This window comes from Gracilinanus agilis, chromosome 4, assembly GCF_016433145.1.
Source record: "Gracilinanus agilis isolate LMUSP501 chromosome 4, AgileGrace, whole genome shotgun sequence".
Taxonomy (NCBI): domain Eukaryota; kingdom Metazoa; phylum Chordata; class Mammalia; order Didelphimorphia; family Didelphidae; genus Gracilinanus; species Gracilinanus agilis.
The window spans coordinates 420,906,045-420,921,488 of record NC_058133.1 but is presented as its reverse complement, the minus strand read 5'-3'; the positions used below and the strand labels follow the sequence as shown (position 1 = coordinate 420,921,488).

At 37.3% G+C, this 15,444-nt stretch overlaps 1 protein-coding gene across 1 annotated transcript in view; it reads right to left on the bottom strand.

The window, feature by feature from the left end:
• Window positions 1-15,444, bottom strand: part of ARID1B (AT-rich interaction domain 1B) — a 571,310-nt gene that overhangs the window by 40,470 nt on the left and 515,396 nt on the right. Inside the window, exon 12 of the mRNA XM_044671750.1 lies at window positions 3,837-3,982. Within this exon, the coding sequence (XP_044527685.1) occupies window positions 3,837-3,982 (146 nt within the window). The remainder of the gene's footprint in view (window positions 1-3,836; window positions 3,983-15,444) is intronic.

Genomic DNA, 15,444 nt, shown 5'->3' with positions numbered 1-15,444 from the left:
CTGTCTTTGTGTGCCTAAACATTTACAGCTACCTCTCATCTATTTTTATATGAGGCAAATATAAAGTAACACAGTCTAAAGCTAATGTATTGGTTACAAAGGAAGTCAGGATAGCCCTGGAGAAAAATTTCTTTCTCCCTGGATCAGCCAGCACTGGAAAAAAGCCTCTCTTCTTTTCTAGACTAACATACTACATGTATCAGTGCATTTATTTTCCCCGTGGGGCAAGAGGTTTCATCCCCGTGTTTAATCAAGTGCTTTATCTTCTCGCTGAAGTTCATTTTTCATCAAGTACTTTTTCTTTCTATTTCTCTTTTGGGCTGGTGCTGGGATAGTAAACTACTTGGAAAAGGTTCCGGGGCCACCATCATCCTTACAAGAGAGACGTGACGGTCGTGAGATGAAAAGCATCCTGCGTCTCCCAGAGATTCCTGTCCTCAGCTCTTATCACCAAGCACAGGTTAAGGACTAGAAAAGGAGAAGGGGGTACGGGGGTGCCAAGCCGGCCGTCGTGACCGGAGGACGTCTCCTGAGCCTCGATGAGATGCTACGGCGGATAGGATGACTGTCTGAAGCTTGAGTTGTTCCAACAGAGGGTGACTTGGGTCATCCCACATTTTTAAGCCCTGTTTAGATCTGAAAAGCACTTTGGTGATTGTGAAGGATCACGGAGACTCGGCGCCACGGAAGGCGTAAATGGGAAGTGGTTCCACGCCAGAAGATGGCTCACGTACAGGGTTACTGTATTGTCTGTAAGTCTGCCCGGTACAGGGGGTGACTTCTCAAGTGGCGAGCGCTGAACTATGTTTTGTGGAATTGAGGCAGAACTTAATTTAAGATGATAGCTTAGATTCAGACAAGACTACAGTTAAGGAATATTATAGAACTAAACACAAATAAACAGAAAACAATCAATATAAGTGCCGTACAAGGTTGTATTTAACAAGGTTCAAAGGACTCGCAATTTTGTCTTGACTATTAACGATTACAGATTCCACCCCTCCCCGAAAGGGTAAAAATACCTCTTTTAGAAGGGGAAAAAAATCCTATTGCTAACCATCTTTCTCCCCCTGGCATTATAAGTGAAGAAATAGTTGTCACATTTGTACTCACACTGACTCTATTTAAATAATTACTTGCTCACTGAAGCCTGTAACAATTTGTCACTACACAAGAGGCTTTTTTTTTTTTTTTGCCCTGTACACTATCTAAAGCACATTTGTTTTAACTGCCACACTGTTTTAACTGAGCAAAGAGAGTGCTGAAGTGTCAGTCACCTAAGACACTAGCCAGGAAAACCCGACGTCGAGGTGCGGTTATCATTTGGGTACGCTTTCCTTTCTTCACACGGGCCTTTTGAAACAGAAACTGCTTTTCTGTTACCACTAGCAGCCCATCTTCTTGTGCCTTTGGCAAAAAGACTGATGTACTGATCTCCATGGTCATTTAAGAGCTGGAAGGATTAATCCTTGTCCCCTATTAACAGAATTTATGTATATTTTTTGTTAAAAACTAACATTTGCAATGTATGTTCCAAGTTTTACTTGGTCCTTTTCTCTTTTCTCTCAGAAACTTCAACACAATTCACCTCCAAGAATGTATATAGAGATACAGAGGAAATGTTAAACACATAATACTCCTGGTACATCTTATAATTACTCGGCTTTCCATCAGGTAGCCTTTGAATTAATAAAGCTGGAACAAAATCTCACCAATGGGCAGGCAAAAAAAAATTTGATAAATGTTTAAATTATTAAAAATCCAATATTTCAAGATGCACAATGCAATAAAAAGTGTATGACTATCCTGTACAAAAGACTGGGAGGATAAATGGCCTTGCATTGAACAGATTTCCTCTGTATGAAATAACGAATGGCTGAATTATCTGAACAGGAGAAAAAAAAAAACAACCACCCCTCTCTGTGAATCTTCCTTTAAACTGGTTATTCCTTAGGAATACATAAATCTTCTTAGGCAGGGCACTGTGCCATCTGTTTGTTGTGGGTTATTTTTGCGGCTCTGGGGGCCAAAGAAAAAAGGGGGAAAATGACTACTGCTAATAGCGCATCAGAATTTATAGTGCAGTTTCAATGCTCAGAAGTAATTTTATTTCAGCAAGCCAGACAAAACATAGAATGACAAAACCCAACTACCACATTACCTGGGACAGCACTAGGAGGGGGAAAAGTAAACCTTTTCCTAATGGACCACTGTTCAATAGCTTTTCACTTTCCATCTCAAATGTAAAAGTATGTTTCTGGGACAAACAAATGGCCTCTTGTTTAACATTAAGAAAGGCCTACTTATTTATTAAAAAAAAAAACAACAAAAAACAAACCTAACACTTTTGTTTTGATAGTAGGTTTCATTCTTTCACTCCTACTAAGAGAAAACATTTAAAGAAGAAATCACTCGGTAAGACCACAATTAAAGTAGGCCCTTGAAAATGGGTTCAAAACCTTAGGTGAGTTATTATATTGGGGTGTCTCTCGTTCTGTCTGTCTGTCTGTCTCTCTCTCTCTCATATTAAAAATAAACAATCCTCTCCTCCTCCCAACTTCTTTCTTAGAATCAATGCTATGTATTGGTTCCAAGGCAGAAGAAGAGCAGTAAAGGCTAAGCAATGGAGGTTACATGGATTTCCCAAGGTTAACATAACAGCTAGGAAGTGTCTAGGGCCAGATTTGAACCTAGAATCTCTGGTGTCTACCAGGTTGGCTTTTTATACAGAGCCACCTAGCTCACTGTCAATTCTCTATGTTTTGCTGTGAAGCCAGCAGTTAAGGCCTAGAAGGCAAAGGTAGGAAAGAATGTGAATTCCAAAAGACCTCAACCTTTAATTCCACCATATTTTTCCTTGACCTGTTACAAAGCAGAGTGAAATGAATGACAATTTACAAGCTCTATTATCTAAAAGAAGAGTAACCCCATCTAACAATGGATCTTACAAAATCCAAAATATAGTTAATAACAAGTCTTACTTGAGACACAATGAACTTCCATATCTAGAATAGAAATGTTCTTCATTCACAGGTAGTAAGTAAGCATGGGGTGGTTGAAGGGATTGATTTAAAAACCTTAATGGCATTAAGATTTTATAAAGTTTGTGCTAAACAGCTTAGAAATTCTATAACATTTTATCTAACTGAATTTATTCATTGTCCCTATAATAATGGGATACGATTTTGTTAGAATTTAGTAGTCAGAAATATAAATGAGTTGAATTGAGAATAATGAAAAAAATATATAATTTTTTAACAATTAGAAACAATTTTAAATAAAGAATATAAATAGTATTTCCTGAAGAATCTACTTTTTTATCTTAAAAGATATTTCCCCAAATATAAAAATAATTTTCCTGTTTGTTTGACCCTGCAAAAATTTAATTTTGAAATGTAATTCTTGCACATGATATATGGTTCAAGCACAGGTCTTATGATGGAGGCTATCCTAAGTTTCTGCAGCAATTTAAATTTTATAAAAAAAAAAAAGAACTTAGAAAGTTAGCTGGGCTAGCTGAAAGACATGAATATACTTTACTAAGAAAAATGAACAAGTAACTTCAGAAAACATTAAATTTTGGACCCATTAGTCTTGAAAAGTTAAAAAGTTTCTTGTTTACTTCTCAAATGTATACTCATTGCTCAGATTTCCAGAAAGCAGAAATGCAGGATTTTCTTCAAGTTACCAAAAGACTCAATTTCTTATGTTCACACACATTGATGAAACCTAGAAATGCGAATTATGCTTAAAAAAAAAAAAAGATAGGGAGTTTCTTAGAGGTGAGTACTGCCGTTAATAATAATATGTAGTGATGCATACACATTATTTATTACCTGTTGAACTATTCACCATGTTCGGAGTCATGCTGTACTGAGGGGCTTGTGGGTTCATGAGGCTGGAACTGTTGTTCATGGGCTGGCTGTAAGGAGAGCTGGAGCCCATGAGTCCACTCTGATTCATGCCAGGAAAACTGCCTTGCCTATGAAAGAGAAAGCACAGATACATGCATGGTGACAACACATATCTTATCAAAAACAACGGAGAAGTTTAACATGGTGGTTGTCCATGAGAATCTGGCTACTGCAGAAACACGAATAGTCATTTTTAACCTCTATATTTTTGCAGTAGGGATGAAGAAGAAAGGTGGAAGGGGAAATCTGGTTAACTAATAATTTTTAAATATATACATATAGTATGTATGTATGTATGTATGTATATACATACATACTATATATATATAAGATTCCTTCATAGGGTGACATAAATAAGTAGAGAACTTTTAAGAAAGTGTATGGTTCTTAAGAGTCAGAAGACCTATGTTTAAATCCAGGCTCTAAAACAAACTAGTTTCGGATCTCTGGGTACATCATTTAATTTCTCCATATCTGTTTCCTTTACTATAAAATGGAGATAACTATTATTTGCATTATCTAACTTCCAGGATTGTTGAGGATAAGTTAAATGAAAGTTATTAAGTTTTTCAGATTGTTTGAAATTATTAAAAAATGGACATGAGGGGAAAAAAGGGAAGAGGGAATGCAATATCAGAAGCAAACTGTCAAAAGCAAAACAAAGTAATTTTTGACCTTTTCTATCATATGCTTGTTGTCCATGATTCTTCCAGATTTTCAGATATAATACACGAGGACATTTATTTCTAAGATAACTTTTTTCTTTCAAAAAATGTAATTCTGATTTAAGTAATTTCAAGATTTACAAAGTATATAGTAGGAGAATTTGAATTTCAGCATTTTTTAACAGAATTATGAGGAATGATATAATTTAGGAAATGGTTCCTTTTCCTTTTTTAATTGGCTACACTATGAATTTCTCCTAGAGTGGTGTAATGGTATCTTCTAAAGTTTTTCCCATCCCCTAAACCTGTTTCTCTCTGTTTCTCCCTAAAAAGTTAGTTTTGTCCTTTGCTCTGTGGAAGACAAGCTTCTCTTGCCTGTGAAAAAGGCAAAGGGTATTCTTTGATATGAAGGAGACATCATCATAGAGTGTCATTTCTCTGACTGCTTATAATGAGATGTGGGGGGGAAAGGAATTTAAATTGCACAGTGGTACAACTCTCTTAGGAAAAATAACAAAGCAAAAAGAAAGATGATGGCCATGTGGCAACAACTTTAAAAGGTTCTAGCATTATAGTCAAGCTTTTCTTATGTAAATATATCTTTAAAAAAACTTTTCAAATTTTGGCTAGTACTGTTTAATCTCAGGAGTAGAGCTGGGCTGACACATCTTCAGAAAATAAAGCACAAAAATTAAAGATGGGGATAGCAATTGGTATCTCTTCCTATGCAAGCAAATAATTTTTAAAAATGCTATCAATAGCTATCAGGAAAACTTGGCTTTAAAAGCCAGTGCCCGTATTCCAAGGTCTATGCTGACTTTCAGTTGAAGCATTTACATTTCTAGATCATAATAAGAAGTAAAAGAATGCATTCCATTTGTTGCAAACAAAAAAAAATTAATGACAATAAGTGAAATTTTGAAACACTGAGTTTCATATACTATGTATTTTTAAAATTGTGGTTTCTGCAAATGTTTCTAATTTATTTTCCTTTTCAAAGTATTGTAAAAATCAGTCTTTGACTCACTGCTGCATCATGATGACCAAAGAATGATGATGTTAGGGGGCTGAGAGGTTGGTTAGGGAGGGGCTTGGGAAGAAATGAGTCAGTCCTACTTCTTTCCCTCTCAATTCCATTGATAAGCTGCTTTGATTAAAGACTGCCTGACTGTGCCAAACTGTGCTGACTCAGTGGAATAATCCCAACTACAGTCCATTAGGAACAGAGCTGAGATCACCAAACTCATTTTGATTAACCTCCAGGACACTAAACACTTATAAATATGTTTCACAGCAGCTGCTAAATACTTATATATGTTTCAGGTCACAGCAACATGGTGTTGGTTTTTGGCGTTAACTCAAAAAAATATTTGGTCTGCTTCTTGGATGTTTTTATTCAAAAGAAGGTTGAGGCATCATTTCAATCAGCTGACATAAAATAAAACAAATGGTATACTTTAGGATTTACCTCCTATTTTTCTTTGGGAAATGACTGGTGTACATGCAGTCCTCAATTTAGGAATGGGTTACGTTCCAAAAGTTCATTTGTAAATTAGTTGGTTTGGAACTTGGGACACATTTCCCCATCAAAGATGATGCCATAAATAAGGGTCATGTTCCCAGGCTTGCCTGTAAAATTCTTTTTAATCCATAAAGTGATTGAATTAAGTTGTAAATAGTAACTCCAGTGCTGAGCTTTCCAAGGAAGGTGTTAGATTTGGGATAAAAAAAAAAAAAAAAAAACCCATCGGATCAGCAGCTTTGGAAGTGGGGATGGGGGGAGGAAATGTACCTGTGCAGGAGGGGGAGACATTAAAGGGTAGGACATTGTAGGACTTTTGGAGAAGACACTTGAACTTCTCCAGGCCTCAGTTTCCTTATTTACAAAATGCTTCCTCATCACAGTAAGTGATGCTGGTACTGAATAGTGAGTACAGAAGAACACTGAATGGGGAATTCAAAGGCCTGTGCTTCTATCAGTTAAAAACAGAATGAGCTTGAAGCAAGCCTCTAAATCTTTCTAAACCTTGGTTTCTTTATCTCCTAAATGGCACTATAACCTACCTCACAGGGTGGTTGTGAAGACCCCCTTAGACAATTGTAATTTATATGCAATATCATTTATCCTATCATTCAAGTTATAGGAATTGCATCTATTTATACATAAAATGAGCAGGAGATGGAAATGACAACAATTTCAGTATCTCTGCAAGAAAAAGAGTTGGACTCGAAGTCTATAGCTGAGTAATATATTTATAGATATATGTTTGTATATATCATATATGTGTGTATGTATGCATGTATGTATAACTGTCTGTCTGCCAAATAGTTTTAGGTAATCTGGAGGGTAAGCTATTAGTCAGGATAATTCTCTGCCCAAATTTGTAAATAGGAAGGCTGATCAGAGTTTCACAGAATAATTTCCACGCCACTGTACTTCGCTGCTCCCATTTCCAGAGGATGGTTGGGGGGTGGGTGGGAAAGAGAAGAACCTTTAAAAACAAAAGCTTTATCTTCCATCCTAAAATCAAGATCATGTATAGGTTCCAAGGCATCAGCATGGTAAAGGCTAGGCAATGGGGATTAAATGGCTTGCCCAGGGTTACACAAGAGCTACGAAGTGTCTGAGTCCACATTTGAACCCAGAACCCCCTGTCTCTGGGTCTGGCTCTGCAGCCCCTGAGCTACCTGGCTGCCCCTGGGGCCAGTTCTTAACAGGGAAGACCATCCCTTGTCTTGTTTTCTTCACTAAGTTGTTGTAAGGACCGAGTGGGTTTATATGCATCAAAATGCTCTAAAGATGGAAGCTACAGTCTGTCTAGTGTATATATGTGTATGTATGTATAGATATGTGTGTGTGTGAGAAATACCCACTGAGACACCCTTCCACACCCCCACACTTGCACCCACACAGAGTGCAGGTGGATGTTTCATACCTACATTTGCTTTTTGCTTAAAGGAATCCCCTTTCTCAATTTATTCCAGATTTCCTACATTTCGCTGCCCAGAGTGAATGCCTGAATTCAGACTTACGTGTCTTTATTTGATCGTCTCCTAGAGTTAAATAACCTTCTCACAAGGCTAAACTCTTACGGTCTCTTTTCTGTTTCAAATACCACAGTAAATTACCAGTCAGATTCCTCTGGATAGCTTCTCATTCTTTTGCTTTTTGATTTGTTATTGAAGCATTTCATTAGGATTTACAACTTAATATAAGAAGAGGAAAGTAGAAGGAGAGAGAAGGGAAAAAGAGTCCTCATTGCCCTGTTCGAGACAAGAGAAATGGTGGCTCCTGGGTTATCGAGTGAACAATCTGTCCTATTTTTGGTTTAACCACTTACATTTTTTCTGCTACTAAATAATTATGAAAAATTCCTTATGCTTATTAAGTCCAGTTTTCCCATTATAGTCCTTGAACCTAAGTGGATGCTTTGAAAGGAAATGGTATTTATTTAGCAGGATGAAAGAAGAATTCTTAGAGCTATCAAACTAGATACCAAATTAATAAAAGAAAAAAATTTTGGTGGTCTTTAGGGTGCCTCCAGTTGCAGGCTGTGGGCTACAGTCCTGAATAGGCCTCCCTCCTTTCAGTGATCCTCAAATGGGTCACCCTTTAGAAAAGGAGGCTGATTTGTGGGGAGCCAAAGAACTGACTTCCAGCTTCCTATCAGATTCATCAAGAAAGCATTTTAGGGGCTCGTCAGCGGCTCAGTGTATCCACAGGGACAGGCTTGGAGCAGAGGACCTAACTTCTAATCTGGCCTCAGACATGTCCTAGACCCTGGACAAGTCACTTAACCCAATTGCCTAGCCTTTGCTGCTTTTCGGTCTTGGAACCAATTCTTAGTATAGATTCTAAGACAGAAGGTTAAGATTTTAAAAAAATAAAATGAAAAGGGAAGTATTTAAAAGCACTAAATGAAGAAGAATTAGCATTCTCTTCTAAGCTTAATGACTGACTGTATTCATTTGGTGAGTGGCTTCTATGAAAGCCTTTGATTTCCTCATCTAGAAAATGAGAAGGGTGCTAAGATTCCTTCAGGTATGTATGTATGTATGTATATATGTATGTATGTATGTATGTTTCCATATCCTTTTCAAGAGCAGGCAATAGGGAATGAAAGCTAAATTTATATTAGATCCTTGTCAAATATTTCTCAGGAGTGAGGTTATTGGTTTAGAAGTCTCTTAGGCACATAAGAAAGAAATAGTTTCTTCTGGGAAAATAAATGTCTCTAAGGGCAGCCCCCAGGACTCCTGTGGATAATCACGGATCAAAAAGGAGACGAGGACCATCAGACTATCCGCAAGTGTGTGCCCATAAACACAGATTTTGAGAAACCTGCCAAAAAATTATTGGCAAATGGGAACACGCAAGAGGGGGCGCAATGGGGGAAAAAAAGAACACACAAATTGTACAGATGGCTGTGGTTTAGAAATTGGGAGCAAATGATTTTATGGAAGGAAACGTGACCTTTGCGAATCACGGAGCACTTCAGGGCCTTACTGGTCACTGCCATAATGGAGGATTTATGTGACTCAACATGAAAAGCTTCTTACCCCTTCCAACTTGAGAAGACGACTAACTCAACTTTATTATACATTAGCTAGTTTATAGACATGGTTCTCATCTGTAGGGTAAACCAAAGTCCCTTTCAAACTACAGTAACAATCAAAATCCTGCAAATGAATACAAGAAAGTCCAGTAAATCTCAATTTATGTTTCATTAAGGATCAAAGAAATCTGACTGAGATAAGAATAGGGAGAAAAAGAGGATGTGGGAGTAAAACAAAGACCCCCCCCCCCCAAAAAAATGAACAAAAAGGTCTCTCTCTCAAAACACATGACGTCCTTTCTAAGCTTGGCCCTTTGGGCTGTGAGCCCCGGGCCTCATTTTCAGGGGGTCTTTAGGTTTGTGGGGTTTTTGTTATAAATGACTGCTGCTCTGATTCTCCAGAACCTTAACCGACACCGGCGGTGGCAGTGAATGCAGGGAAACCTCTCAGGGGGGTCATTGGGGTAAACATTTTTAAGAGAATTTTTGTTGTTGTTATGCTGACACATTGCTAAGGTAGAGCCTGATTGCAAACTGTGAAAATGACTGTGTTAGGCTGCACGCACAAATCACAGCGTACTGACCAAATTGCCCTCTGCTTATCTGTGCCAGGTCTCCAGAATGACAATATTTTCTCTCTCTTTTAAATGTCAAAAGCATGATTTGGGGGTTTGTTATTTAAACACACTGACCTGCACAATAGCCAGAAGTACTTTATTTAAATCTGTCTTGAGTTGAGACTAGATGTAAGTGTTTATAATCTGTCACGCTATGACACCAAATGGGTTATTATAATGAGAGTAATTCAGGAGTCTGTTTCTGTAAATGCATTTTCCTGACTTCTCTCCTCCTTCTTAGTCCAAACACACACACGTAATTTTTTTTATGGGTTTTCCCTTTACCCACATAGGAGCTACCTAAAACAGCACACATTCATCTGCCAGCAAAGGACATAGCACTGATGAAGAAAAGGAATGAACAGCAATTTTTAAATGACCATTTCCTATGGTTCAATGTGAAGGCAGCAAGGAAGGAGTGATTTTCTCCTGACACTGAAATTTATCAGAGGAAGTTAGGCTAGAATGTATTTATAAGCACGTTTGGAAAAATTTGTATTAAAAGTAAAATAAATGAGATATAACTAAATAAACAAAACTAAAAATAAAACCCAAATAGGTCCCCCCCGCTTGTTCTAAAAGAGAATGCTAAAGTCTTAAATGTGGAAAGAGTAGGCAATTGAGACAACTAAGTAGTACAGTGGATAAAAGGCAAGGTCTTAGAATTTGGAGGACCTGGGTTCAAAGCTTGTCTTTCTGTGCATCCCCCTAAGCTTTTAGGAAATGCTTGTTGACTGACTGGTGACAGGGAGATACTGGAGTTTTCAAAAATACTGATGTGGTCAATTTTAAAAGTCCCCTCGGAGGGTGTGAAGGATGGACTGTGGAGATGCTTGAGGTAGGGAGACCAATGATGAGGCTTTTCTGAGGGTCTAGGCTGAGGCTACGGATGTGGGAGTAAAGAGGAGCGATCCCATCCCAGGCAAGGGCTGTGTGGGCAAAAATGGCGAGATTTGGCACCGGAATGGATGACTGGCTATGTGGGGTGAAGGAAAGGGGAGGTGTTGAGGAGAACTTCAAGTTGTAAGCCTGACAGAGACTGGAAGAACAGTCTCTTCTCTTCTTTGAGAGAAATGGAGGCATTTAGGAAAAGATGAGTCTTAGGAGGCAAATGAAATGAATTCTCTTTTTAGAAATATTAAGGTTGAGAAATCTCTGGGATAGCTAGTTTTAAATACTAATAGGCAATCAGTGACTCTGGACTAAAGAGAGTGAGGCTGGATAGATGGAGATAATAATTAAACCCCTGGGAGGAGGGAGTGATAGAAAAGAAAGAGGAGTGTGCACGTGTGAGTGTGTATGAGTGTGTGTGCACCAGGGGAGGGGGCAGGAAAATGTCTGAAAATTATGCATGCAAATTAGATTCACTGGCAAGTATGTTTTGTTGGGAAAACATGCCAAACACAACTGCTGATTCACATATATACTTTCATCATGGATCAGAGTGTATGTGTTAATTCACAATTCATTCTCACTCAAATGTGAGTGCCTATCAACAAAATTAAATAATGCTAAAAGTTAAGGCCAACTGGTCATCATCTTTAAATTCTTTAGTAAGCAGGAAATCAAGAGCAGTCCTAATATCTGCCATATTTGCCCTAAGATCTATTATTCTGGAGTTGTCTGTCTGTCTATCATCTATCAGTCTATCACATCTCTCTCAATCTCATATTATATGACATATTTTAAGCCTTCTTGTCAAATGTTAACTAATTTTGTACACACATTGTGATGGGGCAGATTTCCAAAAGGCATTCCTTGGTGAAGATTCTTCTAAAGAAGCACATAGGAGATTTGAGTCAATTATTTATTTTAGATGACTTGAAATCCAGTGTTGGGAGAGGAGGGGAAAAACACACAACAACTTAACGGCCAACCTCCAGCCAATTTTCTGTGTGACTAATCCATTAGCATGCCCATAACAACCACGAGATTAGCAACCTTGGTGGCAAAATAACATATTATTCTTGACAAGCAAGTTGCTCTGGCTGGGAACCAAGGCCTGTGTGAAAGTGAAGTGGTATTGGTTGACTTTAGGCCAAAGACAAAGAGAAAAAAGGAAGAACTTATGACTTCATATTATAAATTGGCACCTTCCCCCCCACCCCCTTTTAAATCAGTCTACCTTCACTCATGGAAATATGCTAGAAAGAAATATCAATGAATTGGTAGTTGCTTCTATTTGTCTCATAGATATTGTAATTTGTCCTTTGTGAGTGTCCAGTTCCATAGTTCTCTCATTACTGGCCATATTTTGGGGACCTAAAAATTACATAATATACAATACGATCTAAGTGTAAGAGTAACACCTAACATTTTATTAAGAACATAAGAAAATATTTCACTGATTTCTATTACATCATGAGTGAAGATATAGGTAATTATATTAATGTAATATATATTTAAAATATGTATCATTTAATTATTTAAGATATGTATTCATATGTAATATACATTTAATCTGGTCACAGAGGTGCTATTCTTATTAAGGGCTTCTATGTTTAAAAAGAGAAAATGGTCTAATAGGAAGGGTTTTTGCTGTTATGGGAGGAATTAAATCTTGGTTTTAAAGCAAAGAGTTCAACAAGCAAACAAACAAACAAAAAACAAAAACAAAACAAAACTCCTCTAACAGTCTCGGGGAAAGTTGGCTCTTTAGAAACACAAAGACCCAAAAAGGCTGCTCTCTTTTCCCAGGTTGTTTTGTTAGTTGTAACCAATAGTAATTTATATTATCAGCTTTTCTAGGACCCAAGTTTCAAGGAGAGAAAGCTTAGCTTCAGTTATGGCTTTCTGTCAGTTCTCATCTGTTTTGAATTTTTTAAAAAGTTTTTTTTTTTAAATCTTCAGAATTTCTCCCCAAATTTGTGCACCTACCCCATCCTTGAAAGCCATCCCTCAAAACATATAACTTTATTTTTAAAAGAAAAAGACATTCTCTTTGGTTTTTTATATTACCAACTGGCTACTTCTTTCTTTTCATCCATCCATCCATCCATCCATCCATCCATCCATCCATCCATCCATCCATGTCCTTCCATCCTATTTTTCCTCCTCTTAGTCTCCTGTGACAGTGCTCTCTCATGGTTTTCCTAAGTGCCTAATCAATCCTTAATCATCTTGGTGGAAATAACTACCACTCATCTCCTAATGTCTAGTGAAATTTTCCAATCCCAAGTCTTAGAATACATTTTGCAAATTTACTTGAATTTAAGTAAACATTTCCTATTCATAAGGCATGATGCTAGTAGCTGAGAGAAGTAAGACAAAAGGAAAGGGCTACAACTATGTAAAGAAGGAAACTAAGAAAAATGTAAGAGGGAAAAAGCATTAAGAAGATTGAGGTCATCCTTACTCTGCCAAGTATTTATACATCCTCTGAGCCTTTATTCTTGTCTCTGAGGAAGTGATGACCCTTTTAACTTGCCCTTCCTTAACTTCACTCAATAGCTGTAGGAGAGGTGAAATAATGGGGAGAAAAACAGGTAGAAGAGGGAAGTAGGAGACAAAAGCACTTGTTGGGAAGAGGTATGGAGTAGAAAGGTATAATGAACTTTAGGAGAGAAGAGAAAATATACTTGGAGGGGAGGGTAAAAAAGACATTACAAGAAAAAAATAAAAGTTTTGACATAAAGCACTAGAACTCATTTTGGACAACACGAATTTTTGTGTTCTCAGTCTGCATGGTGCGACATTGCAACATCTTCCAATGACATTCAGAACTCTTGAGTGTATAACTAAAAAAGAAGACAGCAGTGTGAAATCCAAGATTGAGGGTGTACAGAGTGAAAAACTGATTCTTGATTTTAAAACCCTACCAAAGTATTCTGTAGTATTTTTTTATAAGGTTATCGGTAATCTGAAAAACACTCCCTCCTCTACTTTTACCTTTTTTTATGTGGCTGAATGTTTTTGAAATGTTAGTAGAGCACAACTTAGAGACATTGTAAACCAATATTCATATTATACCCTTCTTCCATGTCTTAGGAAAGATTTTGTTATTCAGATTTCACCTCCTGCTGCCCCAAAAGAAGAGTTATTTTTCATGTATAATCATCACAAGTTACATGGCTTTCAAGAAGCCAGAGATTCATTGTGCCCTTCTCTTTTCCTTCAAAAGAAGATATTTTCCTTTCATACACATTCATTAGGTAGGTCCATACAGTGGTTCTTTTTTATGCATAACTCTAGAGATGGAAGAGACTTTAGAGGGCACTTCCTTTAAAACACTATTTTTTCACTTAATTCAAGTATTTAGCTCCTTTACTGGAATGGCTTTCCTGAAATTGTTCCCAAAGTAACTGATTAATCATCCTTCCCTTTTCTCTCACAACCACCTGAAAAATAGAGCTTTAGAGTGTTTTAGAACGAGAGACTCCTTTTTTCAAAGTGAGAAGAGAATGCAACATTAGCTGGGTTTTGACTTTCAGTAATTAACAGCTGATGATAACCACCTCCCTCCATTGTGAACACTGGCTTCAGTCTCTGGGCCACATGCTTCCAACTGTGATGTTCTGTGTACTGGCAGGCACACAAAAATGAACTAAAATTCTGATCTCCAAAGGCATGCCAAAGATTTGGACTTTAAGCATTTTTCTTTTACTTGCCAGAAAGCTCAAAATGGCAACGTGGGGCCCAGCAGTATATCAAAGGAGAACAGCACCAGACAGCCAAGTCTTGTCTTTTCTCATAGGCAAGTTTCTCCATGAGCATACCTTGCCCAAGAATTCCAGGCTATTTATTAATTTCCTGCTAATTAAACTTGTAAGTTTTATGAATTGAGGCATTCATGACTACATGCAGCTTTGACAAGGTGCAAATGGCACAATTCTTCTGCTTAGTAAAATATGTTTCACAATACATTCTGGGGAGAAAAACAACATTAATGATATGACTACAATCAGTTCTGCTGCCTCTTCACTTAGAAATCCTTTCCTTTGTAAGGTTTTCATTTTAACAGATTTGAATTTGAAGATTGTCATTACTTAAAAGATGGCATTTGTTTAGGGTTTGGCTACCTAAGATCATCTGGCTTAAGGAGTTTACTCACAAAGATGAGACAATTGGGAAAGTAATATTTTGAAAGTGAGGCTGAGTAAATATGTTTATAGCTTTAGATTTACATACTTCTTATTACCCTATGGCAGGAGTTAATCTTTTTTATGTGTCTTGGACGCTTTCTCAAAATAATGTTTTTAAAAAAGTATAAAAGACATAGAATTAAAAAGGAAACCAAAGGTTTGTAAAAATACAGATATATATTTACCACCTCACACCATTTCTGTCTCCACTAAAGTTCATTCAGAGAATCTTTGGGGGAAGGAACTCAGTGGATCCTTGATTAAGAACCCTTGCCCTAAGGAATCATCATTTTCTGACAAACTCTAAAAAAGAGATAATTTGCTCTAAATTGCCAATTACAAAAATTGTCATTCCAATAATCATGAGGTGCTTCTGGGGTAATGCCTAGAAAACCACCCTCCAAGTCAGTCACTTAATATCTCGGTGCCTCAGATAACTCTCAAAGAATGTAAACCTAGCCAGATGGAATCCACTTGCCAGGAGGGCTCCATACCAAAGAAATATCAAGTCCAGACTACTACTCTCCTCAAAATAAAAAAACAAAACAAAACCCTCTATACTTTATTAAGGTACCTATTTATAAAGAACTATTTGATGCAGCCTGAATGGA